The 25163-nt window shown below is 49.4% G+C and overlaps 3 protein-coding genes and 1 long non-coding RNA gene across 6 annotated transcripts; 1 reads left to right on the top strand and 3 right to left on the bottom strand.

The window, feature by feature from the left end:
• Positions 1-1499: 1499 nt before the first annotated feature.
• LOC120704989 lies at positions 1500-2526 on the bottom strand. Of its 2 annotated transcripts, XR_005687746.1 has the most exons (3): positions 2259-2526; positions 1868-2179; positions 1500-1539 (listed from the first exon to the last, which is right to left on the bottom strand). XR_005687746.1 is itself a non-coding variant. In XM_039989539.1 (2 exons), exons 1-2 carry the CDS (start codon positions 2490-2492, stop codon positions 2084-2086), a joined length of 330 nt encoding a protein of 109 aa, XP_039845473.1. In that variant the 5' UTR covers positions 2493-2526; the 3' UTR covers positions 1655-2083. The 2 variants fall into 2 exon arrangements, 1 of the variants encoding a protein (XP_039845473.1); XM_039989539.1 differs by lacking the exon at positions 1500-1539 and having other exon boundaries at positions 1655-2179.
• Positions 2527-2921: 395 nt separating this feature from the next.
• LOC120704955 lies at positions 2922-3377 on the bottom strand. Its single transcript, XM_039989508.1, has 2 exons — positions 3239-3377; positions 2922-3152 (listed from the first exon to the last, which is right to left on the bottom strand). Exons 1-2 carry the CDS (start codon positions 3359-3361, stop codon positions 2922-2924), a joined length of 354 nt encoding a protein of 117 aa, XP_039845442.1. The 5' UTR covers positions 3362-3377.
• An 8680-nt stretch (positions 3378-12057) lies between these two features.
• Positions 12058-14610, bottom strand: LOC120702549. Its single transcript, XR_005686450.1, has 4 exons — positions 13945-14610; positions 13667-13782; positions 12717-13507; positions 12058-12621 (listed from the first exon to the last, which is right to left on the bottom strand). It is a non-coding gene; the product is annotated as an uncharacterized LOC120702549 (long non-coding RNA).
• A 56-nt stretch (positions 14611-14666) lies between these two features.
• Positions 14667-24170, top strand: LOC120702548 (leucine carboxyl methyltransferase 1 homolog). 2 transcript variants are annotated; one of them, XM_039986407.1, is made up of 13 exons: positions 14667-14874; positions 15754-15842; positions 15933-16069; positions 16173-16220; positions 16356-16437; positions 16974-17076; positions 17272-17392; positions 17467-17514; positions 17775-17858; positions 18111-18175; positions 18482-18533; positions 23690-23728; positions 23820-24170. In XM_039986407.1, exons 1-13 carry the CDS (start codon positions 14774-14776, stop codon positions 23853-23855), a joined length of 1005 nt encoding a protein of 334 aa, XP_039842341.1. In that variant the 5' UTR covers positions 14667-14773; the 3' UTR covers positions 23856-24170. The 2 variants fall into 2 exon arrangements, with proteins under 2 accessions (XP_039842341.1, XP_039842340.1); XM_039986406.1 differs by lacking the exon at positions 18482-18533 and having other exon boundaries at positions 14691-14874.
• Positions 24171-25163: the final 993 nt, after the last annotated feature.

Raw genomic sequence — 25163 nt, 5'->3', positions numbered from 1 at the left:
CCCCCGGGCCGCCCTTCTCTCCTCTTGTCAGTCCGGCTCTCCCCGGAAATCCTATACATCTTCCGAAAGATTTTTTCTTCTTCACCTTCCAATGCTTGAGATTCGTGCAAACTTTCTCAACCATTAGATTTTTTCAATCCCAACCTTCTTCCTCTTCCTTCCTCCTTCCTCGCAATGCCCCGCCGCCGCCCCGCCCGCCGCTCCTGCGCGCTGCCGCTGCGCCATGCTGCTGCTCCGCGCTGCTGCTGCTGCCGTGCATGCTGCTGCTGGTCTGCTGCTGGTCTGCAACGCTGCTGCTGGTGCCGCGCATGCTTGCTGCGCCGCCGCGCATGCTGCTGCTGCCTCTGCGCGTGCTGCTGCTTTGCTGCGCTGCCCGGCTACTACTGCTGCCGCGCTGCCGCCGCCACCGCTGCGGTTGCTGTGCTGCTGGTGCGCCGCACACCGCCGCCCCCACTCAACGCCGGCGCCGTTGAAGATGAATCGAAAAAAAATGTTGATCCAAATTTTAGTTTGTTGAATCTATATTTTTGAGATGTTGAAATAGTCTGTAAAAAATATTGAATATACTATTTTTAAATGTTCAACTATTTTTTCAACATGCTCAATTTGAGCCTAATGAGCTTTATACACTACCGGACTCGCATACTTTACCGAGTGTCACAGACACTCGGCAAAGGCCGAAAAACACTCGGCAACTTCTTTGCCGAGTGTAGCACTCGGCGAAGTGGACACGGCCTTTCTTCTACCGGCGAAACCGGCTTTGCCGAGTGCCTTTTCTCGGGCACTCGGCAAACCTTCGCCGTGTGCCAAGCCGCACTCGACAAAAAAAGTTGAAACGGGACGGACGAACAGGCGAACGCGACGAACGGGACGGCCGAACGGGACGGGGTCCAAAACTTTGCCGAGTGCCAGACGCGTGGCACTCGGCAAAGATTCAAACTTCGCCGAGTGCCAAGCTAGCAGCACTCGGCGAAGTTTAGAGCTTTGCCGAGTGCTGCCACACTGGCACTCGGCGAAGTTTTGCTCTTTGCCGAGTGCCACGCGTATGGCACTCGGCAAAGTTTCAAACTTCGCCGAGTGCCTAAGTAAATGCACTCGGCGAAGCGTTTTTCCAGTAAATAGAAAAATAGTTGCTTTGCCGAGTGTCCGGGTAAAAACACTCGGCAAAGCGTGCTGTTTTTTTATTTATTCTGTTTATTGTGTAATAACCACATTCATCATCACAAATACAGCATATATACATTCCAGACATTTAATACAGCATATATAAGGCACGTCCATCACAAATATCACATAATAACACAAATATCTCACGCTACATCGCACGAATATCACAAATAGCACAAGTCCAACATCGATGCCATAATTTTAACGTTCAACAAGCACAAGTCCAACAAATTAAACAAGTCTAGTCCAACAAGCACAAGTCTGTAGAACAAATACCATGAAAAACTCTAAATTAGCTAGGTGGCCACTGCGATGCCGCCGGTGCCGGTGAGTTCTCGTCCGGAGGCTCATTTGCCCCCCAATCGATTGATTCTGCAAAAAAAAGGACATATGATTACATCTTGAGAAAATTGTAAGAGTTCATGTCCCTCTTGATAGTATGACATTCCTAAACTCAATTTGAAAAGATAAAATATGAAATGAATAGCCGCTTTTCAACTTTCATATCCTTGACTTAGCTCATGTATATATCAGCTGTGATACCTTCTAATCATTCTTATTAAAGCATATGTCATTAATCAACCAACCACTAAGTGAGTCTAGATGTTCTTTCAGATATAGCACATGATATATTGACATAAAGTATCTCAAAATTTGAATATGTATGTGCAAGCAAAGTAAATCTATATATCATACTCACAGGAGTGCCTGTAGCGCCAGATGGAGGAAAGATAGAAGGAAGGCCTAGCGGTGGCAGCGGTGGTGGAGGCCAGGGCATCGTTGGCGGCGGTTGATAGTTGATTGTCGCGCCAAGGCCTTGGAGGTATGAGAACATGGTCTGCATCTGTTGTTGCGCGGCCTCTCACTCAGCAAGAAGCGCCTGCTCCATCCTCTGCCGCTCTTGCATCCGCTCTTCCTACCACCTGCGCTCTTGCTCCTGCCTTAGCGTCCGCTCCTCCTCCAGCCTCGCCTCGATCTCCTCCCGCCTCTTCGTCTCTTCGTCCATCCGGGCCTATAAGATTTCACCCAAATGTTACAATGTAAACAAAAGATAACTAAAAGCAACGAACGACAAATGGAGCAGAAATAACCTGGATTGCACGCACGCTGGCCACTGAAGTCTCAGGCCGTGGGCGTATTGGCGGGGTCGAGTCAGTGGTCCTTGCCCGAAGCTGGGAGAGAGTCGGCGTACTGGCTGTGTCGACAAGGCTGTTGGCGATCCAGTAACGGCCGTGCTTCTTCCCTCCTCCTGCCCTCATGATGGCTTCTCCAGAAAGGGGCTGGGTGGCCGGATCCCATGTGTCCCCATGGAGCGCCTTTCCCATCTCCGTGTACTCAGTGATGCGCGTGTGGACGCTCGGGTTGTAGGAGACGTCGGACGTCGCCCTGCCCTTGTGCGCCATACAGTATGCCTGGAAGTCGTTGCATTCCTGGTCTTCATGTGACTCCGACTGCAAGCAAAGCGAAAGAATACAATGATTAGTGAGAATGCAGAATTTAGAGTTTGAAAGTACCAAAAAGTGTAATGACTTACCCAAACATCCCTGTACTCGGGAAGGCCTCGGCTGCCTTGATGGTGTGGTGCACCTTGCATCAACAAGCGGCGCTCCCGGCATAAGTTGTGCCGCTGAATCCACTCCTCGCTAAGCCACCTGTCCAGCATCATTTCCCAGCACGCACCCTTTCCGGCGCACCAGTTCGGAGGCACCTACACGTAATGGAAGTAAAGTGGATGACATTTTCGAAAATGAAATTCAAAAGAAATGAGTAGTGATTTCATCATTTACCCTCAAGTATTGTTCCCGCGTGAGGAACATATTTCTTGCTACGTCCTTGCCGACCTTCCCTTTTTCCACATCGGCGCAGTAGGTAATTACGGCCTGAACACGTGCCTCGTAGTGCATGTCCTTCACTAGTTTGCGACATGCTGTGTCAGCCACCTGAGCCGCTATGGCCTCATATCCTGGCTCGCACCTGTAGAAATCCTGCATATAGACTCGATAATTGCAGTCAATATTCAAAGAGTTTCAAATATATGGTAACTATTCACCAATATAGTGCGACGACTTACCCAGAATTCTCCCACCACCCATCTCGCCTTGTTGCCGAAGGATCTCCCTTCCCGATCTTCTGCATCTGGGACGGCGATGTAGTGGTCCCACGTGTATGCCGGCTCCAGGATCCCGGCATGCATCACCAGCCCAGGGAAGAGCTCCAAGTATAGGGTTCCCAGGATGCCGTTGGGCTTCCTTTTGTGGGCACCCGCCTGCACGCGCATCCAATACCTATAAAAGTGTATAACAAAAAGTATTAGTGTCTTGTCATTTTGAACATATGAATTGAAAAATAAATGCCATTGTGCATAACATAAAGTATTACCTGTCCGGTACCGGTCGAATCATCGGGCGTCTCGCAAGAGGTATCGGCCGCTGCGGCAATTGCGACGGTCCTCGCAACCACACCGCCCTCGTATCTCCTGCTGCCTCCTCCTCCTCCTCCTGGTCCTCCTCCTGTCTCGGCTCCTCCTGCTCCTCCTGCTCCCGCTCCTCCTCCTCGTCCTCCTCCTCCTCCGCCGCCGCCGTCGTCGTCAAATCTGGAGGTGTCCTCTCCCTCCTGCTCCTTCTCATCCTCCCCTGGCCTCCACCACCTGTCTTACCTCCTCTCGTTCTCCTTGGCCCTCGTCCCCAACGCCTCCTGGACCCCTCTGAGGCATTGGACCCCCCTGCTGCACTGGACCCCTCAGGAGCCTCTTGCTCTCCACCACTACTCCTGTACAAGGCGCTCAGGAAACCAATCTTGCCCCCGCCTGGCATTTCGAATCAATAACCTGTAATGAATAATTGTAAACGAATCAGCAAAAATGAACAATATGTACTCAACAAATTATAGAATTAATAACCTGCAATGAATAAATATATCTACAAATATGCAAAATCAGTTCATAGAATTAAACAATTCGGTTCATAGCAAATTAAGCAAAATAAAATAATATATATACATAGAATTAAATAATTCAGTTCATACATGTACTAGAAATAGTCATCATGATCGGGATTAGCTGGATCATAATCCTCATCATCACTATTAGGCTCCTCGACGTAATCCGCATTATTCGAAGGAGGAATGTCATCTTCACTGTCTCTGCCCAAACGCAACCGCTCGAGTAATTCTAAGTCATGAGCATTTTCAACCTCGTCTCCAACTTCCTCGTCAGCAATCATTTCATTGTCCACTTCCATTCCCATCACGTCACTTAAGTCTATCTCGGAACTCCCTTCTAGTCCTTTTTCTTGAAAGAACTCTCTGCCATTGTTGTAGTCTTCATTGTTTGGGACAGGAAGTTTGCCGTGTGGCGATACCTTATACACAACATCCCAACCCTGAAGACGTTTGTCGGTTTGGCATGGATATGAGAGATAATAAACTTGTGTGGCCTGTTGAGCCACAATGTAGACATCGTCGCCTGGTAACTTTGAATCCTGACGAATTTCGACTAGGCCAACATTTGGGGTCTGCCTGGTTAATGTAGGATCAAACCAATGGCATTTGAAAATAACGGGAGTCAGTGGTACGGAACCTTTAAACTTGAGTTCATATATTTCTTCAAGTCTTCCATAATACTCGACCCCATCTTGGCCTAGCGTAAAGACTCCAGTATTAGTGGTTTTTCGATTAGGCCGACTTTGCTCGTATCCTGTTGTGTGAAAGCGATATCCATTCACGTCATAAACATTAAATGACTTAACCCTATAGCTAAATCCATCAGCCACTTGTCTCAACTCGGCACTCATGGACGAATCGGTTTGCCCCTGAAAGCGAAAGGGACAAAGTTCATCATATTGTTCGAAACGTTAAATGACTTGAACCTATAGCTACAGCAAAGATCCTGTGAATCGGAGTTTACCTTTTGTTGCAACCAATAAATGAAATCGGGCTGAGAATTTCCGGTGCCATTTTTAAGAAGAGAATCCGATTCGTTCTGGGTCGGAGACCTTGAGCGACGCCAGAATTGACGAAGAAATTGCCTGTGTGAAATATGATCAAGGGGTTGGATGCTGCTTAGTGCAAAAGCAAGAAGATGTTAAATGAGATGCTGAATCGTGGAACATCGTGAACACATTAAATGAGAACTTACCCTATGTGCGGCTCCACCTCAGAAAGGTTGGTCAACAAATAAAGCATGATACGGCGCCACTCTTCATGGTTCAGGGTCTTGTACCTCGCATCACTTGCACTTCCAAGTTGCCCTCGGAAAATGCTGAGACTCGATTCATTATCTCCAGCATTGTAACGAGGAGGTGGATTATGCACGCTGGGAAGCTTCTCACCATAGTATTTAGTCGTGAAGTTTGACACCTCCTCCAAAATATATGCCTCAGCAATCGAAGCCTCAAATTTGCATTTATTCTTACATTTCGTTCGAAGAACCTTCTGGCATCTTTCAACTGGATAGCACCAACGGAACTGCACAGGCCCTCCCATTCTTGCCTCATAAGGCAGATGCAGAAGCAAATGCTGCATTGGATTGAAGAAGGCTGGTGGAAAGATCTTCTCCAACTTACAGAGCAACACGGGAGCCATTTTTTCCATGTCCGCAATAACAGCCCGAGATAACTCCTTAGCACAAAGCTGACGGAAAAAATTGCTCAACTCTGCAAGCACGAGCCATACATTATTAGGTAAGTAGCCTCGAACCATCACCGGAAGAAGCCGCTCAATCCATATATGGTAGTCATGACTCTTTAGCCCGTTGATTCGCATAGTAGTCAAGTTCACACCCCTCCTAAGATTCGCTGCATATCCATCGGGAAATTGTAACTTTTGGATCCACTCTAGTGCTTCTTTCTTCTGGGCCCTCGTGAGGACGAAGTCGGCCTGTGTCTTCTTCCATTTCCTCCCGAGTCCAGGAGTCCTCATTTCGTATCTTGGTCTATCGCACAACTTTGCCAGATCCACTCTTGCCTTTACGTTGTCCTTCGTCTTATCAGAAATGTCCATGACTGTTCCAAAAAGTGCCTCCCCCCAATTCTTTTCAGTATGCATCACATTAATGTTGTGTGGAAGCAGAATATCATCAATATAAGGGAGCCTCCACAGCCCAGACTTCTGAGTCCAAGCATGTTCCTCGCCGTACCCAACAAAACCACCGCCATCGTTGACTCGGAGAGCGTCTATCTGAGCATGAATCGCAGCACCCGTCATGATCAGCGGTGCAATTTCTATAACTTTTACACCTTTCATGAAGCTCTTAACGTCTTGTCTAAAAGGATGGTCAGCGGGGAGGAATTGTCGATGTTTGTCAAACGATGAATACTTACCCCCCTTCCTCAACCAGATGAACTGCAGAGCTGCCTTGCATGTTGGACATGGGAACTTCCCTTGAGTACACCAGCCGCAGAATATGCCATACGCGGGTAAGTCATGCAGAGAGAATTGGTACCAAACATACATTCTAAAATTTGTCTTTGTTGCTCGGTCATAGGTCCACACCCCTTCGTCCCATGCCTTGACCAAATCATCAATCAGAGGCTCCATGTAAACACTCATTTTATTCCCCGGGTGCTCTGGAATAATCAATGACACGAATATGGACTGTCGTTGAAATAGGACCCCTAGTGGGAGATTCAGAGGGATAACAAACACATGCCAGCAAGAGTACGAGGCGGCCACCATCCCATAAGGATTGAACCCATCTGTTGCAAGTGCAATACGTACATTACGAGCTTCATTAGCCTTGTCACGATGAATCCTATCAAAATTCTTCCATGACTCACCATCGGATGGATGCACCATCTTGTCAGGGTTGTATCGAACACCTTTCTTGTGCCAGGTCATCTGTTGCTCGGATTCCTCGGTCATGAATAGTCGTTGAATCCTCGGAATGAAAGGAAGGTAGCGTAGGATTTTCACGGGAATCGTGAGCTGCTTCTTAGGCTGACCATCACCAGAGTCCACTTCGAGGAACCTAGAGGCTTTACATTTTGGACAGTAAGCGTCTTTCTCATGCTGCTTCCTAAATAAGATACACCCATTTGGACAAGAATGTATCTGCTCATATGGCATCTTAAGTGCACCGAGAATTTTCTGTGCCTGATACATTGACTATGGCAGAATGTGATTTTCTAGAAGCATGCTTCCAAACACGGTCAACAGACTGTCGAAGGCGTCTCGGCCCAGGCTAAACTGAGACTTCAAGGCCATTAGCCGTCTGATGCCGTCCAGCTGAGAAACCTTTGTATGACCGTGAAGTGGTTTCTGTGCAGCCTCCAACATCTCGAAATACACCTTTGCGGATGCCTCTGGCTCCTCCTCCTGCGGTCGTTCACCGAAATGTGCTTCATGATAGTCATGTAACATGTCTCCAACCCCACCATCAGTATCACAATCATCGATGCGTTGCCTCACGACCTCGTCCCTCATACGGTGGCCTTCACCATGAAAGATCCACCGGGTATAGTCCGGCGTAAATCCATACTTGCAAAGATGTTGGCCCATAACCTTCTTCATTTTCCGTTTCTTATTTCCACATCTATTGCACGGGCACCACAAGAAACTCGATCCTTCAGCCTGACTCCACGCGGCTTCCAAAAAATCATTGGTCTTTCGAATCCATTCATCGGTCATGGTAGCCTGACTTGGACGGCCCGTGTACATCCAATGACGGTCATCCATCCTCTAGACCGGAGTGAGTACAATAAAAATCAAATGCATCTACATGTTGTCCCTACATTCTAATAGGTGAAGGCAGGTCCTAATCCCACCCGAGGATGCGTAGATATGATCAGTTTTCATGATCCACTACCATCCGAGACAAAATTTCAGCAGCACCTCCCCGCTGTTCTCCAGATACACGTCCCGAAAGGGAGATTGTGTATCCGGAGAACAACGGGAAGGTGATGCCGAGACTATCTCAGATAGAATTGGACCATGAAAACTAACCGTATCTATGCATCCTCGGGCTGTCCAAAAAAAACATGGACAATTCGGAAAAGATACAGTTATAGATATGCAAAAAACCGCATATCTTCAACTGTATCTCTTCCAAACGGGAGACATCTAACTGAGTTGCGGTTGCATGATCTATGAACATTATCAATAATGGGAGTAGTTGCATTGCTTACCGAGAGTCGGCGGTGTAGTCGTGGCCGGCATGAAGTGGACTCGTGGTTCCGGCTTTTCACCGAACACGTCACGGGCGGTTCCGGTGCTCTCGATGTGCTCTCGCCGAACACGCAGTTCTGGCGCCGGGGGCGGGGACGGAGCCCGATACCCCTAAAGCCCAAAACAGCACACTGGTGATGTTTCACGTCCTTTTCATAGCGAGATACTACACTAAATGGAAACAAACTCATCCAATCTACCACAGGCAAAGCAATCTGTGCCAGACCATCTAATAATTGCCATCAGGGGGAGGGCACGTACCTTGAGCAGGGAAATCACAACCTGCCTTGGGCGGGGGCAGGCGCAGGGACCGGGCGGCGGGGGCAGGCGCCGGGGGCAGGTGCGGCAGGGCCGGGAGCCGGGGCGGCCGTCCAGGCGGGGACCGGCACTCCGGGTCGGGGGCGGCCGCCGGGGGCGGGGCGGGCACGGAGGCCGGGAGCCAAGCGTCGGGGGCAGGGGCTTCGGGAGCCAGGGGCGCCGCTGCTACTCGTGCCGGGGTCCGGGGGCGGGGCGATCTCCGCTCGGACGGGGGCGGGGCGAGCGCCGGCCGGGAAGGGAGGTGGCGGCCTTGCGGGGGTGTGGCGCGCACCGGGGCGGGCAGCTCCGGCCGTGGGCGTGGAGGCGGCGTGGAGGGGCTGCGGCGACGGGGAGCTGGCTCGGCGGCGTGGAGCGGCGGCGCGGCGGCATGGCTGGCCTGTGCGTGGGTGTGTTTGTGTGTGTGCGGGTGTGGCGGCGCGGCTAAGTTATTTGCGAGCTGGCGCCTCTATGCCGAGTGCCGAGATGTGGCACTCGGCAAACACTGGCTTTGCCGAGTGCCGTGATCTGGCACTCGGCAATTCAAGAAAGCTATGCCGAGTGCCCTAATCTGGCACTCGGCAAAGTCATTATTTGTTTTAACTCAACTCCTTTGAATACAAATTTTGTTTTCACATATTCCTTTGAATGAAATTCGACATTTCATTTCAAAATTTATATTTCACGAAACAATTCTTATTTCATGCTTTAACGAAAAATATTATATTATTTCAATCACTATTAGCTATATTTCCATTTATATAGACTAATTCTCTACATTTGACAAAATAAATTAAAAATTATGAAACAATTTAAATACCCAAAATTTAACAATAATTAATTTATGATGTCTATTGCATATATAAAAAAATGTAACATGTTTTAGCGAAAAAATTCCATTATTTCATGTAGTATAAGTTCATATTGATATTACATACATAGATGCAGCGGAAAAAAAATCTAATATTATCAAATGGCCACAAAAATAATGAAAATTAAACATACATCATTCCATCATGATCATTGCCTACACAAAAAGTTTGAAGTCAAAAATCAATTTGATTGTCACTTGGACTCAAAATCTTAACTCTACCATTCACAGCTCTCTTGAACCTTTTACGAGAAACTTCATCTTATAACTAACATATGTGATAACTTTTGTGAAATGTCCTCAATTTTTTTCACAGCATCGACATATGATATCATGATTGCAAGACAAATTTCAAAATTTTAGGACAACGTTTGAGTTTTATAGAATTTAAAATCTATTCGGCCACAAATACATTGCCATATCTCCTGAATAAGATGGTCGAATTTTCCTTGGAATTCTTGGACAACGCATCAAATTGGACTCAATAACATGAATATACTTTTTCCATTAATTATCCACGAATTGCACTACATTTTGTAGTTCAAATTTGAATTATCCACAAAATACGCTTTTAATGAAATAAATAATGTAAATATGGTAAACTTCAAGGATAATTTACCAAAATTATATATGATGTCCATCACATACTATAATAACAGAGAAAAAAGTTTGGAGGGTAAATGAAAATGTTTTTCTCTAACTTTGCCGAGAGCCAAAAAAGACACTCGGCAAAGGTGACTCGATGCCGAGTGCCAGCATAATGCACTCGGCATTGACAGAACGTTGCCGAGTGTCCTACACCTCGCACTCGGCAACTAGTAACTTTAACGGACGTGGTAACTGGTACAGGTCGGGGTAACGGAGTAACGGTCGTGGTAACAGTCGTGTACGGTGCACGTGACATTGTTTGCCGAGTGTTTACTGTCAGGCACTTGTAAAATCTGGGTTTGCCGAGTGTCCCGTAGCCGGCATTCGGCAAACAATAACGGCCTGAACGCCACCCCACGGGAACGGGCGCGTGCAGGGCATGTGAGGATGTTTGCCGAGTGTCTCATCAGAGGCACTCGGCAAAGATTGATTTTGCCGAGTGTCGGATGAGCGGCACTCGGCAAACATTAATTTTGCCGAGTGTCAAGTTTTTTATGAGGGCTTTTTGTGAAGCACTCGGCAAATGTAAACTCTGCCGAGTGCTCGATATTATGCACTCGGCAAAGTATCTGGCACTCGGTATACGTGTTGTTTCCGGTAGTGATAGGAGCATACTAGGTAAAAGGCGCGCTGCGCTGCGCGCGTTTGGGAAAGTGAACTATATGGGCTGCAGGTTTTGCTAGGATGGGCCGCTGTATTCCATGTGGGCTTTGTTTGTTGTTCGTCGGACGCTGCTATCGGTAGAACAGAGGAAGGCGGTCTCAAGAAGGTCGGTTTCATGTTAGCGTCAGAGGAGAGCCGGTTCAATTGAGGTCGGTGCGCGCCGGCGCTTTCGTCGCGGCCAAGGCAGCGTACGCCATTTAAATGACTGAGCCCTTGCGTCGGTAAGAAGCATGCGTTCTTTTGTGCGTGGCAGCGGCGTAAGTTGTTTTTGCAAAGATCGTTTGCTTGGAGGCGGGCACTGCTTAGGAGATGGCTGGTTTGTTAGGTGCAGATATCGTGCGTTTTCCTCGGCAAACAGAAGGTGAAACGGTTACATGCTGCTTTTTGATTTGCCAGCCATTTGATGTGTTCTTGTTTGGGTGTAGGAGCAGGTGCCGTTGCTTTTGTTTCTGCTCGCATGATTTTGGATGGTGTGGTCAAGGCTTTAGAGGGTTCCACGCCTTTCTATTCGCTCAGTACCTCTGATGGGCTTTATGTTGCGACTGGTTTCGTGGTTGTGGTCTTATCAGATGAGGAAGACGATTTTTCTCTTCTCGAGGCAACTGGCCAACCATCGGCAACGAAGGATGGAGCAGAGGAGTCTGCAGCGAAAGCGCTTATCTTTGCAGCACAGCGCGATTTTGGTGTCGTGGTTAGCGATTTCAATCTTGCCGAGGCAGAAGCTCTCCGGAAGGAGAACGAAGCTCTACGTAGGAAGAATTCGCTTCTTAGTTCTGGTTGGGTTCAATCAGTAGATCATTTGGAGATGGTTCAGAAGACTTTGGAAACCATCACAATCGACGTTCTTGGTGGTTGTTCAAGGATTTCGATTGGCCAGCTTGCTCACGATGCTGCTGTTTGGGCCGAAGAGAGTGTTTGGGGTGCTACTGCTGCAGTGCAGGAGTTGGCCTGCGAGGCCATGACTGAGAACTGAAGTTGTTGGAGCCTGATCGCCGTGTTTGTGTTTTTGTGATGGCCTGTTTGTTAAAGGCAGTAGATGCTCCATTGTTTTCTATGTTCCAGATTTCCTAGTCAGCTTTAGCAGCCTCTGTATTACATGTTTCCTATATTATCATGTAAGACTCTATGTATATGTACCTATGTGTTTCGCTATCCGAGCTGTTGTTTCAGGGCATGCTAAAATGATCTTGAATTGCAGGCACACAAGATAGATAGTAGGCAGCACCAAGCTGATAATAGATAGATACATAGGGTAATAGAGGCTTAGTTAGAAATTTTCAGGTCCATGGAATAGTGACAGAGTACATTAACTGTGCTACAGAATCACCTAAAAATTTCTAGCCGCATCCAACAGCCATAGCTGCGATGATGAGATAATATATGGCAGCACAGGCAACGTTCCCTATAACACATAGCTGTAACACCATTTCCTGTCAACTAAAGGCACACAAAGGTGAAACCAGCAAGTAGTTCACTACCATGTTCAGGTTAGGAGTCTTTTGAGATGGCTTGATCCAGTATGGTTTCATGATTTTGAAGCTGGTTTCCGAGACCCTGTCTGCAAAGTTGACACAAAGATGTGCTCTGAATCCTAGCTTGGATCAGTGCTATAGGTGGTGTCCCATTATGGAACACCCAAAAGAATATTGGTTTACTTGCTGTGGTGCTTGTTGAGTTGCTGCTAGCAGACAAAGGCCACAGCCAAAAGAATTGCTATACTTTGCTTAGCATCCATAGGAGCTTAAGCAGTCAAAAGTATTCGGTCTTAGGTAGTAGGAACGGTGGGGTATATACAATGGCCGGCGGTCTGCCTCCTCCTGCAGGGACAGATAATGTGATAATGGATTAGGTAAATGTGCACAGATCATATAAGTATATAAAGAAATGCTCTTGGATAAGTTCAGCAGCATACAGAGCGGAGTGGTGTCGTGCTTGATCTCATTGAGCATTCCATCTCCAAGGATCTTTAGGAGGGACAAAGCAAGCTCATCAACGCGGGATGGATTGTTCTGGTTGCCGGTGAAGCTGAAACCAGTTTGAGTGTGTTCAGAGAGGGTCTGCTCAGCTTTAACCTTTTTCAGTGGCAGAACATCACCAAATTTGTCACAGACACTATTTATGTCATGGATCATGCTGCTGTAGCGAACTTTCTGAACACTACGATCCCTAAGAAGAGTAGTTATCTTGTCCTGCAGAATTTCATAGTAGCAATCATTGTTGAGTTGATCTTGTTTCTGTTTGATGATTGTCTCACTTAAAGGCTGAAGCTTGACATCTATGTTCTGAGCGAGTTTTTGAACAGCATCGACAGCAGCATTCCTTTCTAGGACCAGCCGAACCACTTTATCTTGCATGGCAGCACAAAAGAATTTGCTTGCATCCAACCCCTCTTGCTTTTTCTTGAGAACAGTACTACTAAAGTCATCAATTTTCACATCTCTAGCACTGCAGTAGTAGTCAAGGACTGCCTGGCATGCACTCTCAGCAGCCTCATTGCGAGAAGGCTTTGGATTGCCAAAGATCACAGTGCCCGAATCTGCACCACCCTTGTTTCCGCATGGCAGATCAACATGCAGCCACGCTGTGTTCCATGTTAAGGGTTTCCAGGGTGGAGTCAAAGCCTGAGCCGTGCACTTTCAGTTTGAGATCATTCATAACTTGTTTGAGGATGAGCTGTCTAGAGATGTAAACAGTACCGCGCACCTGCAATAGGGGCTTTTTTTTCAGTTCCCCCCTAGCATTTCTATAAGAAAATGTAATGCGAAATGTGGAAGTTAACAAATAAAACATGTTTTGTATGACACTACCAAGCAGAAGCTACCAAACATCTATAAATTGTGTACTGTAAAGGGGAGCACATACCTGACAAACTGCAAGAGAAAATGACCAACGGGAGCGCGGCGAACAGGCTAAGCACCCAGACCTAACGAAGCGCAAGAGGAGATGACCGACAGCAACGCGTCCACCAGGCTGGACACCTACTGATAGCAGGCACAACTATCAGGAACAAAGAACACAGCTACAGGAACAAAGGTGCAGAAGCAAGAAACCGTAAAGTAACAGGTAGGAGATTGGCAGTAAACGCTCTGAGATGAACAGGGGCAAATGAAGAACACAACAGGCAAGGTAGCAGGACGAACCCGATGCAGACACCACAGCGGTCGAATCAGGGACCCCAGGAAGACGAAGCAAGTCACAGGAGCGCAGACGGAGCCGGCAGCGAACAGAAAGGCACAAAACGGGTACACGAAATAGGAATGCAAGCATTAGCAAGAAATAGGAGGACAAACGCAAAGGCCGACGGATTCGGATTTCGCAAAAACGCACAGATCTTGAGAGATTTGACCTTACCAGTGTGAAGAGCTTAGACGGAGAATGCAGGGATCGTTTGGGCTGCGGGAGCGCAGCCGGAGGACGGAGAAAGCGGCGGGGCCGGCGGGCCGAGGCACCAGCCGCGCGCTCGCCGCCGACGGGCTCCCCGAACGAAAAAGGCCCCGTTCACGGCGACGGCGCCCTCTCCCGAAACCCTAGCTCGCCGCCGGGAGATGGGCTGGAGAAGGAGAAGTGGCGCAGCAAAAAGCCGCGGCGCCCGTGGAGGCGGGTGCGGGTTCACGGGGCCTGACCTGCGGGCACAGGAGCGAGAGGCGGTGCGGCTGGAGCACCGGGCCCGCGACGCAGCGACCGCAAAAGGCGGTGACACGGAGAACAGGACCAGTGTCGGGCGTCCCCCACCCGTGGCGCCACGTGTCGCTCGCTGGGCTACGGAGCGCTCCCAGTGCGGCATCTTCACGGTGTATAGGGGTTAGAGTATAGCTGGTACATCTTCCAGAAGTTATATAGCAGCGCCCGGCTCTCCCAGACTCCCATCACCTCGTGCCCGTCGCCGCCGACTCGCCGACCCGTCCGTGCGTGCGGCCGCCGGCGCCCTGACCGATCGACCCACGCCGCGCCCCGCCCCGCCCCGCCCTGATGGAGGCGTCAGCAGCCGAAGGTGGGGGAGGCAGCGCCGCCGCGCGGAGCAGCCCCGCCGCCGTGCAGGCCACCAACGACGACGCCGCGGCCAGCAAACTGTAACCCCCCATCCTTTCCCCCGGAGAAACTGTAACCCGCATCCCTCCCCCGTCTCCGCGAGGGATGGTTTCCGCTGCGCGTTGTGCGCCTGTTTGTTTCGTTTTGTTTTTCCCCTTTCCAACTGCCTGGTGCGTAGCGTAGAAGAGGCACGGCTGGTTTGTTGTGGCGATTGGTGCGTAGCGTAGAATAGGCGCGGCTGGTTTGTTGTGGCGATTGGTGCGCAATTTTCCCCTTTTACAATGAATGGAGGTAACAACTAAAAGCACTAGGGACAGGTTAATAAGCACGCAGGTTCGCAGCATGATGCGCAGTTATCTTCTTAAAAAGGCGAAGTAGGTTTGCACGTTGATCCAATTTTCGTATGAAGTTCTATATGCCTCTTTGCTGCAAGGGATCACACAATCAGAGTGTTATAGAAACATTCCATTTTTCTCCTCAATAAATGAATGCAAAGGTAAGATTCGTAAGAAAGAGTGATACCCCAATTACCAATTTGTTGCCAACTGAACTATATCTTGTCGTCTGGCTGGCTGACTGCTTATATAAAGTTTCTGAGTGAATTTATGTTCAGCGTAACAGCTAGTGGATAGCAAGCTAAAACCAAAGCTTAAGTACTTGTATGGGCTGGCCTTGGCCTTGCTAATTGATACGCAAAGTGGCTAGAATGTCAACACTGAACACTTCAGCAGGCTAATTTGCGGCTGTAGCTGTTGCTATTGAGATAATGAGATGAAATCAATCTTACAGAACCCGCAAATCCTCTGCAACCTATGCTAAATGTGGGATATCTGGTTGTAAACTTAGATGCCATTCTAATGGCAAATTTGGTATTTGCCAGAACATCTGTTACTAACATGACATATTGATTTGCGTTGCAGGTCTTGTGTTAACAAAGGATACATGAAGGATGATTACGTGCGCTTTTTTGTTAGGCGTGCAACAAGGAGGGCGCCGATAATCAATCGTGGTAGGGACTCTGTATTTTCTTTGGTATGGTGCTCTGAAATGTCAAGTATTTGGGAAATCTGAACCTTTTCTTTTCCAAATTTATGCAAAGGGTACTTTGCACGTTGGTCTGTTCTTAGGAAGCTTCTGAATCAGTTCCTTAATGCTGGGAAGAATAGTAATGATGAGAAGCCGAAGCAAGTATTGTCTCTTGGCGCAGGCTTTGACACAACATTCTTCCAGTTGCAAGTTAGTCTGTTAGTTACATGACTCCTGCAGCTTATAAAATTCGATTGGTGTTTATGCGATTGATTGATCATTTTTTGTTCTTGTGTTGTATTTGTTTCTGTAGGATGAAGGGATTGCTCCACACCTTTACGTAGAGTTGGATTTCAAGGAGGTACTGGAATTTCTCATTTCTGAAATGTAATGCCTGTATTGAGATTCAGAATGCTTGTTATTCAGAATCTTCCCCGCATGTGTCCCTTACCTTTGTGCACGCTAGTAATGTCTGTTAACTTTTAATGTTTGGCAGGTAACCAGCAAAAAAGCCGCAATCGTTAACCACTACAGTGAAATGAAGGAGAAGTTAGGCTCAGAAGCTTCAATTTCGATCGGTACTTCTCTCACTTATTATATTTGTACCACCAGTTTTTACTTCTTGGGCCTATTTGTAATGGAATTGACCTGTGTTTAAAACACAAGCAAAGAGGTGTTTACCGACTAGTAGTAATAATCAAGTCTTACATTCCTTACAGAAAGGTCAACTTTTTGTCATGTTTTCTATAGCAGCTTCTCAACATTCCTGTCAAAGCTCTTGGATCTGTTGTAATGGCCCATTGGCTGACATGTTTACATTGATTTGTAGCATGTAAGGGTTCTTGGATAAGGATGCCATGTGCGATAGTAGAAAAGTTTCCATTTCATTTGGATTTAGAGGTGGTTGTTCCATCCTGTTTGGAAGAAAACTCTCTTTGGCTCTTTGCTAGAAGTTTAGAAGTTAAACTGAAGGGACAATGGGCTTTTCCAAATACTGCTTCAGATTTCAGATGGAGTTGCAACTTGGAAGTGATGATTTCATGTTACAGAATTCAGCATTTTTTTTCTCTCGATCTGACTGTAGCCTGTGCAATAACTGATTCATATGTTTCAGAAAAAGGTGAAGTGATAAGTACACACTACAAGCTATTTCCTGCCGATATTCGTGACATACCAAAACTGGATTCAGTTATTCGCATGGCTGAAATGGATCCTAGGTGAGCTTCTTTTCTACACTATGTATATCTTTAATTCAACTCATCTGATATGAAAATACGTTGAACTAGAAATTATGCTGCATGATATAGGAGCACCATCAAGTAGGATACCGGCATTATGCATTTTTTATTTCTTATATAGTTTGATGTAAACCAGACTTTCAAATGTTTGATATAACTTTCTGTTGTCATCAGCTTGCCGACCTTTATAATTGCAGAGTGTGTACTTATATACCTGGACCCAACTGCCACGGGTGCCATTGTTAGTTGGGCTTCTGAAAAGTTCTCCACTGCCGTCTTTTTCTTATATGAGCAGGTCAAATGATTCCATAGTGCTCTATTTTGCGTCCTATATGTAGCCTTGGAATTGCTGACTATGTTTTGATGCAGATTCATCCTGATGATGCATTTGGGGAGCAAATGATTAGAAATCTTGAGGTACCTGTTTAAATCTGTATTTCCACGAATCATTTTGAACTTTATTTCGCAGTGGCACACGAACCATTTGGCTTGAGGTTCATTTGAAGCCTTAGGTTCATTTTGCATGATCCCGGCATGATATTTTACACTGTTGGTGCTTGTATTTGATTAGCTTCTGTTCTTACCTGCACTGTTCATTATAGATACAGGGCTGCCTTTTTACTCATAGCATTAGTATATCTTATCACCTAATCCCATCTTTTGTCCTTCTGACGCAGAGTAGAGGATGCCCCCTCCTCGGTATAAATGCTACACCGACCCTGAGTCACAAAGAGAAGCTTTTCCTTGACAATGGATGGCAGGTATTCCATTTGATCACTCATACTTATTCGAAAGCTGTTATTGTTCTTAGGGTTCGGATCTTCTATTCATTCAATGGAACCTCTTGTTGAATATTCACCAGATAAACTCATAAAAATCAGAATATGATTATTATGGGTGGTTTAGCAAAAGATATTACGATCACCTTAACTACTTTTTTGTATCTTTAACATGAATAAAATATTAACATGTCAAAACATTAGTTGCTGGGGTTCTTATGATCATTTTTTCAGAGAGCTGTTGCATGGGATATGCTGAGAATCTATAATGACTTCATTGACAGCCAAGAAAGACGCAGGTAATATTTCTGGTAATATCTGAAAATGTACTGAGATACAAAATAATGTTCCGAATTCTGAGTCTAAAGTAGGATCGATGTTTTTTGTTACTTGAAATATTTTGGTTGGGTGATCCCAATTGGTACGATTATGTGAACTGAAAAGCATGTTACCTATTTAATGGAATTTTCACCTCCATTGAGCAATGTTCTAAGTGCTCTAGAGTTTTGAATTTTGAGCTTCCTGGATGAAGCAGTTTCCAGCTTGTGTTACGTTGCACCTTTCATTCATGTCACAACTCACAAGACTGCCTGCTCTGGATACAGGATCGAACGATTAGAATTGTTTGATGAGTTTGAAGAGTGGTACATGATGCAGGTGAGAATTATTGTTAGATAATTACCCATGCTCATGCTTGCCTTTCTTTCCTGGTAGTAGTAGTAGCACTTGCACTTTGACCAGCCAAGGCTTGCCACTTGAATTTGGGCGGCAAAGACTGGTGCATATAGTTGCAGCTGCAAGTAGCAGCATGGTAGCAGTAGCAAGTAGTAGCAGTAGCAGTAGCAAGTAGTGGTAGAGGCTGCAAGGCACTATAGAAGCCATACCTTGTAATTTAACTCACCTTGACTGGCTTGGCTATATAGAGAAGAGCAGCTGCAGCTCAGAAGTTTTTAAGCAGCAACACTCCTCGTGTCTACCCCTCTGCTTCTCTTCCTCTCACCAGTTCATACTCTACCTCTCGTGTGTGTGTGTGTGTGTGTGAGAGAGAGAGAGAGAGTTCAGGGAGGCTAACAAGTGGTATTCAGAGCTTGAGTTCTTGAGCCTGGTGGCCATGGCCTCCCTTGATCGTGAGCGTGGGCGCGGGCGTTCCCCGGGGCGACGTCGTGGCGAGACGACGTACGTCGTGAAGAAGACGGTGCGGGACGTCGGCAACGCGCAGTACCCCATGCTCACCCGCACGAACTACGCCGAGTGGGTGGTGCTGATGAAGGTGATGCTCAAGGCGAGGCGCCTGTGGGCGGCGGTGACCGTGGGCACCGTCGACGAAGAAGACGACCAGTCGGCCATGGAGGCCATCCTCAAGTCCATGCCGGCATAGTACGTCGCCCCGCTCGGCGCCAAGGACTCCGCCAAGGAGGCCTAGGAGAGCTTGGAGACGATGCGGCTGGGCGGCGACCGCGTGCGCAAGGTGAAGGCGCAGCAGCTCAGGCGGGAGTAAGAGGCGATCGCGTTCCGCGATGGAGAGGCCATCGAGGACTTCGCGCTGCGGCTCACCTCACTGGTAAGCCAGCTAGGGCAGGTCGGCGTCGACATCGGGGAAAAGGAAGCGGTGGCGAAGTACCTGCGGGTTGTGCCGCCCCGGTTCGCGCAGATTGCGCTCTCGATCGAGACGCTGCTCGACATGAGCACGCTCTCGATCAAGGACGTCACCGGGCGGCTCAAGGCGGTCGAGGACCGCGCGGAGGCCCCCGCCCGCACGACTGCCGGCGCCCGGCGGCCAGCTGCTGCTCACGGAGGAGCAGTGGGCGGCGCGCCTGCGCGAGAGGAAGCAGGGAGAGGGCTCCTCTGTTTCACGCGGCGGCGGCAGAGGCGGTGCGCGCGGCAGGCGGCGCGGCAAGCCGTGGCGGAAGGCTGACGGCGGCCACAAGGAAGGCGGCGATCACGTCGTCGACAAGGATCGTTGCCGAAATTGCGGCAAGATCGGGCACTGGGCCCGCGACTGCAAGGAGCCGTGGCGCCAGCAGCGGGCGCATCTCGCCCAGGATGAAGAGGAAGAGCCTGCGCTGCTCATGGCGCAGGTCTGCGCCATCAACCACATGATCGGGAACCGCGCGGCCTTCTCCGAGCTCGACACCGGAGTCGTCGGAACGGTGAAGTTCGGCGACAACTCCGGCGTGGACATCCAGGGACGCGACACGGTCGTGTTCCAGTGCAAGGCCGGCGAGCACAAGGCTCTGACGGATGTGTACTACACCCCCAAGCTCCGAAGCAACATCGTCAGCATTGGCCAGCTCGATGAGCGTGGCTGCCAAGTGCTGATCCACGGTGGCGTGCTCCGGATCAGAGACCGCGAGCGGAAGCTGCTCGCCAAGGTGGAGCGCAGCAAGAACCGCTTGTACACTGGCGCTGCGCATTGCGCGCCTGGTGTGCCTGGCGGCGCGGTGCGACGACGAGGCGTGGCGCTGGCACGCACGCTTCGGCCATTTGAGCTTTGATGCTCTGGCACGGATGGCGCGGCAAGGCATGGTGCGCGGGCTGCCGCTGATCGAGCACGCCGGCGAGCTCTGCGACAGCTGCCTTGCCGGGAAGCAGAGGAGGTTGCCGTTCCCCAAGAAGGCGAGTTACCGCGCCGGTGACATCCTCAAGCTCATCCACAGCGACCTCTGCGGGCCAATCACGCCGGCAAGGCGGCAACGCACGGCGGGCGGCGCTACTTCCTCTTCCTGGTGGATGACTACAGCCGCTTCATGTGGCTGCACTTGCTGTCAAGCAAGGATGAGGCGCCGGCGGCGATCAAGGAGTTCTAGGCGCAGGTGGAGACGGAGACGGGGAAGAAGCTGCGCGTGCTGCGGACGAATCACGGCGGCGAGTTCACCTCGGTCGAGTTCGGCCTCTACTGCGTGGGACAGGGCGTGGAACCCCACCTCACGGCGCCGTACTCGCCGCAGCAGAACGGCATTGTGGAAAGGAGGAATCAGACGGTGGTCGGCATGGCGAGGAGCATGCTCAAGGCCAAGAGGATGCCGGCGGCATTCTGGGGCGAGGCGGTGAGCACAGCGGTGTTCATCCTGAACCGCACGCCCACCAAAAGCTTGAAGGGCAGGACGCCGTTCGAGGCGTGGCACGGGAGGAAGCCGGGCGTGTCCTTCCTGAGGACGTTCGGCTGCGTCGGGCACGTGAAGAAGACGAAGCCCAACCTCTCCAAGCTGGAGGACATGAGCACACCCATGGTGTTCCTGGGATACGAGCGCGGCAGCAAGGCCTACTGGCTCTACGATCCGCAAGCACGGCGCGTGGTGGTGTCGCGCGATGTCATCTTCGACGAGGTGGCGAGCTGGAATTGGGAGGAGTCCGGCGATGGGGAAGCAGTGCGCGATGCCTGGAGCGATTTCATCATCGAGCACGTGGAGTACCAGGACCTGGAGGACGGTGACGGGGAAGCAGCGGCGAGCCCAGGTGGCGGCTCCCCTGTTTCAGGTGCGGCGGCGAGCCCAGGCGGCGGCTCCCCTGTTCCAGGGTCCCTTGTTTCGGAAACAGGGGAAGTCGCGCCAGACCCGGATTCGCCTGCCGGGCAGGCATCACCGGCCACACCTCCAGCACCAACACCGAGCTCAGCCGCGCCGATCCACTTCGTCACGCCTTCATCAAGCACCTCCACGAACGTCGACGCCGAGTACTCCGGCGAGCCACTTCGGTTCCGCGCGGTGGACGACCTCGTCGGCGATTCTAGTCCGCCAGGGCAGGCGGCCCGGGTGCTGGACGACCTCGAGCTGCATCTGGGCAGCGCAGAGGAGCCGCCAAGCTTCGCCGCAGCAGAGCAGGAAGAGTGCTGGCGGGCGGCGATGCTGGAAGAGATGGCGGCGGTGGAGGAGAACCGCACGTGGGAGCTGGTGGATCCGCCGGTCGGCTGCCGGCCGATCGGGCTCAAGTGGGTCTACAAGGTGAAGCGCAACGAGCGCGGCGACGTGGTGCGGCACAAGGCGCGGCTGGTGGCCAAAGGATTCGTGCAGCGCGAGGGCATCGACTTCAAGGAAGTCTTTGCGCCGGTGGCGCGCATGGAATCCGTGCACATGGTGCTGGCTCTGGCAGCGACGAGGAACTGGCGCGTCCATCATCTTGATGTGAAGTCGGCCTTCCTCAACGGCGAGCTGGAGGAGGAGCTGTACGTGCAGCAGCAGCCGGGATTCGCCGTCCCTGGCAGCGAGCACAAGGTGCTCCGCCTGCGCAAGGCCCTGTACGGGCTGCGGCAGGCGCCGAGGGCTTGGAACGCCAAGCTGGACACGACGCTGGCGTCCCTCGGCTTCACCAAGTGCGCCGCCGAGCATGCGCTCTACGGCAAGTCCACGGCGCACGGGCGACTGATCGCCGGCGTGTACGTCGACGACCTGATCATCACCGGGTCGGAGCAGCATGACATCGACGACTTCAAGCGCGAGATGAAGGGTCGATTCCGCATGAGTGACCTCGGCCTGCTCACCTACTACCTCGGCATTGAGGTAGAGCAGGGGAGGGACGCAATCACGCTCCGCCAGAGCTCGTACGCCCGGAAGCTGGTGGAGCGGGGTGGTCTGAGCGGCTGCAAGCCGTGTCAGACACCCATGGAAGAGAAGATCAAGCTCTCAAAGGAGAGCACGGCGGAGAAGGTGGACGCGACACAGTATCGCAGCATCATTGGCGGGCTGCGTTATCTCACGCACACTCGGCCGGACATCATGTTCGCCGTCGGCTATCTTGGCCGATTCATGGAGGATCCGCGTGAGGACCACTTTGCCGCCATCGAGAAGCTCCTCCGCTACGTGGCAGGGACCAATGGGTACGACATCGTCTACCCAAGGCGGAGAGGGGCTGGGCTGGAGCTGACTGGGTTCAGTGACAGCGACATGGCCGGGGACATCGATGGTCGAAAGAGCACAACTGGTGTTCTGTTCTTCCTCAATGGCTGCCCCATCTCCTGGCAGTCACAGAAGCAAAGGGTGGTCGCGCTGAGCACTTGTGAAGCCGAGTACATTGCAGCGGCGATGGCAGCAACTGCCAGAGAGTATGGTTGAGCAGGCTGCTGCAGGAGGTGATCAAGGAGAAGCCCTGCACGCCTGCATTGATGGTGGACAACAAGTCCGCCATTGCTTTGGCAAAGAACCCTGTCCTCCATGACAGGAGCAAGCACATCGACACCAAATTCCATTTCATCCGTGACTGTGTCGATGGAGGACAGATCAAGCTCGAGTATGTCGAGACAGCTCGGGGACATCCTCACCAAGCCACTTGGACGCGTTCGACTCACAGAGTTGAGGACCAAGATTGGGGTTGAGGAGATCAAGCAAGAGCAGTGTAATTAGGAGAAGAAATGTTAGATAATTACCCATGCTCATGCTTGCCTTTCTTTCCTGGTAGTAGTAGTAGCACTTGCACTTTGACCAGCCAAGGCTTGCCACTTGAATTTGGGCGGCAAAGACTGGTGCATATAGTTGCAGCTGCAAGTAGCAGCATGGTAGCAGTAGCAAGTAGTAGCAGCAGCAGTAGCAAGTAGTGGTAGAGGCCGCAAGGCACTATAGAAGCCATACCTTGTAATTTAACTCACCTTGACTGGCTTGGCTATATAGAGAGGAGCAGCTGCAGCTCAGAAGTTTTTAAGCAGCAACACTCCTCGTGTCTACCCCTCTACTTCTCTTCCTCTCACCAGTTCATACTCTACCTCTCGTGTGTGAGTTCAGGGAGGCTAACAATTATTTCTGAAGACGTGTTTGGTGGTTAAGGAATACCAGAAGTAGTTAAAGTAAATGATCTGTGCTCTAACTTGCAATTTCTTCTTTCAGGAACACTACTGTGTGGCTTATGGAATCAATGATTCAGAGGTAATTACATTCTTATGGAATCAAATTGCATTTGAACTGTTCAACCCTTCTGTTTATAGTTGTGTTTCAAGCTAAGCTTACTCATTTTTAGGGCATATTTCACAATTTTGGGTTCGACAAGGAATAGCGTCTTTAATGCCCCTTCGTTCGTTGGTAGCCGTGGCAGTTGTAAACTGATACGTTCTAAGCGTACATTAGAGGAACTTTGTTGTGAATGAAGTGAGTCGTTCCAGAAAAAATAGGTGTGCTTATTTACGTCTCAGCTTGCCTGATAAACTTCGCAACGTTGTGCTTATTTAACCTTTTATGACACTTGCTATGGTGTTTGGCCTGAGGAAACTCCATCTCAAGTTTGTGATGATGACACCTGTAATATACAGTACTATGTTGTGCGTGTTTTATCAATTCTGTAATTTGCAAGTTTGTGTGATCCCTCATGCTTGTTTTTTTTTTTCAAATTTGTTTGGATATGCAAACAATTTTGTCACAAACTAATATTAAGTGTCTAATATTAGTTTGTTATTTCTGCAACGGATCATATGTGGCAATTTTGGTCTGAATTTTTTATATTTTCCATGGAAGAAGCAACTGTGGCTAGCATTATAAATATTCTGTTGGAAAACTACAGGTGGACATGGTTGAGTTGTTATTTGCATGTAATATTTGGCACGGGCCTTGCTGGAACTTAGGCTTCCTTGCCTGATGAAAGCGTTTCAGCAGAGTGCAGAGAGTCAGAGACTGCCGCCATGGCTCCCTTGTATATGCTCGTGGGTGAATTGGGATGTCTCTTTCATGTTTTGTACACAAATGTTTTTCTCAATTGTTCCACCTGGTAATCTCTAGATTTGCATTGATCGAATCTTGAATCGCTACTGCAAAAGTTTGCAATTATGTATTTGACTTCGTTCGAGTCTCTGATCAACTTTCCAGCATTTTCCTCTCTGAGCAAACAAACCAAACTAGCTGCTCTGCAACTTGTGCTTGCCTACAAAGAAGCTGATCCATAAAGTGTTGTTTAGCAAAACTTGTGCTTGCCTACAGCAAGCTGATCCATAAAGTACGGTAGAGGGGGATGCGAAATAGGAATTGCAGAAAGAAGATCCTAGAAATTTAAAACAGAATTGCACAAAGAAAACCCTAGAAATCAAAACATGTTAAAAGGATGCACCCGTAGAAACAGCACTCAAGCAGCTAATTATGGCACGACAGTGTAACTTAAAAGGGAAATTTGTTTGTGGCACACTCTCAAAACGATGATTTGTGCGCTGCACACCAAACTTCTTGATTTAGTCTGCAACACATCCTGAATTTGTGTTTTTGTGCACTGCACATTGGCCCCTTTAAACAAATCTTTTACAGCTTGAGAGGTGAGAGAAGGCCGGATAAAAAGACCAAAATACCCTACAGAGCCTTATCTCCTCACCCTATCCATTCG

The sequence above is a fragment of the Panicum virgatum genome, chromosome 4K (genome assembly GCF_016808335.1).
Source record: "Panicum virgatum strain AP13 chromosome 4K, P.virgatum_v5, whole genome shotgun sequence".
Lineage (NCBI taxonomy): Eukaryota > Viridiplantae > Streptophyta > Magnoliopsida > Poales > Poaceae > Panicum > Panicum virgatum.
The sequence above is the reverse complement of the archived record's forward strand: the minus strand, read 5'-3'. Positions and strand labels throughout refer to the sequence as shown.

Bases quoted from the DNA above. Each gene is read 5' to 3' on its own strand.
- LOC120704955 (XM_039989508.1), bottom strand. From the start codon at position 3,361: ATGCATGCCGGGATCCTGGAGCCGGCATACACGTGGGACCACTACATC. The intron at 3,153-3,238 runs GTAAGTCGTCGC...GTCTATATGCAG, and splicing joins GGGTGGTGGGAGAATTCTGG to GATTTCTACAGGTGCGAGCC.
- LOC120702548 (XM_039986406.1), top strand. From the start codon at position 14,774: ATGGAGGCGTCAGCAGCCGAAGGTGGGGGAGGCAGCGCCGCCGCGCGG. The intron at 15,843-15,932 runs GTAGGGACTCTG...ATTTATGCAAAG, and splicing joins GGCGCCGATAATCAATCGTG to GGTACTTTGCACGTTGGTCT. The intron at 17,515-17,774 runs GTACCTGTTTAA...CTTCTGACGCAG, and splicing joins AAATGATTAGAAATCTTGAG to AGTAGAGGATGCCCCCTCCT.
- LOC120704989 (XM_039989539.1), bottom strand. From the start codon at position 2,492: ATGGGAAAGGCGCTCCATGGGGACACATGGGATCCGGCCACCCAGCCC. The intron at 2,180-2,258 runs GTTATTTCTGCT...GAAATCTTATAG, and splicing joins CCAGCGTGCGTGCAATCCAG to GCCCGGATGGACGAAGAGAC.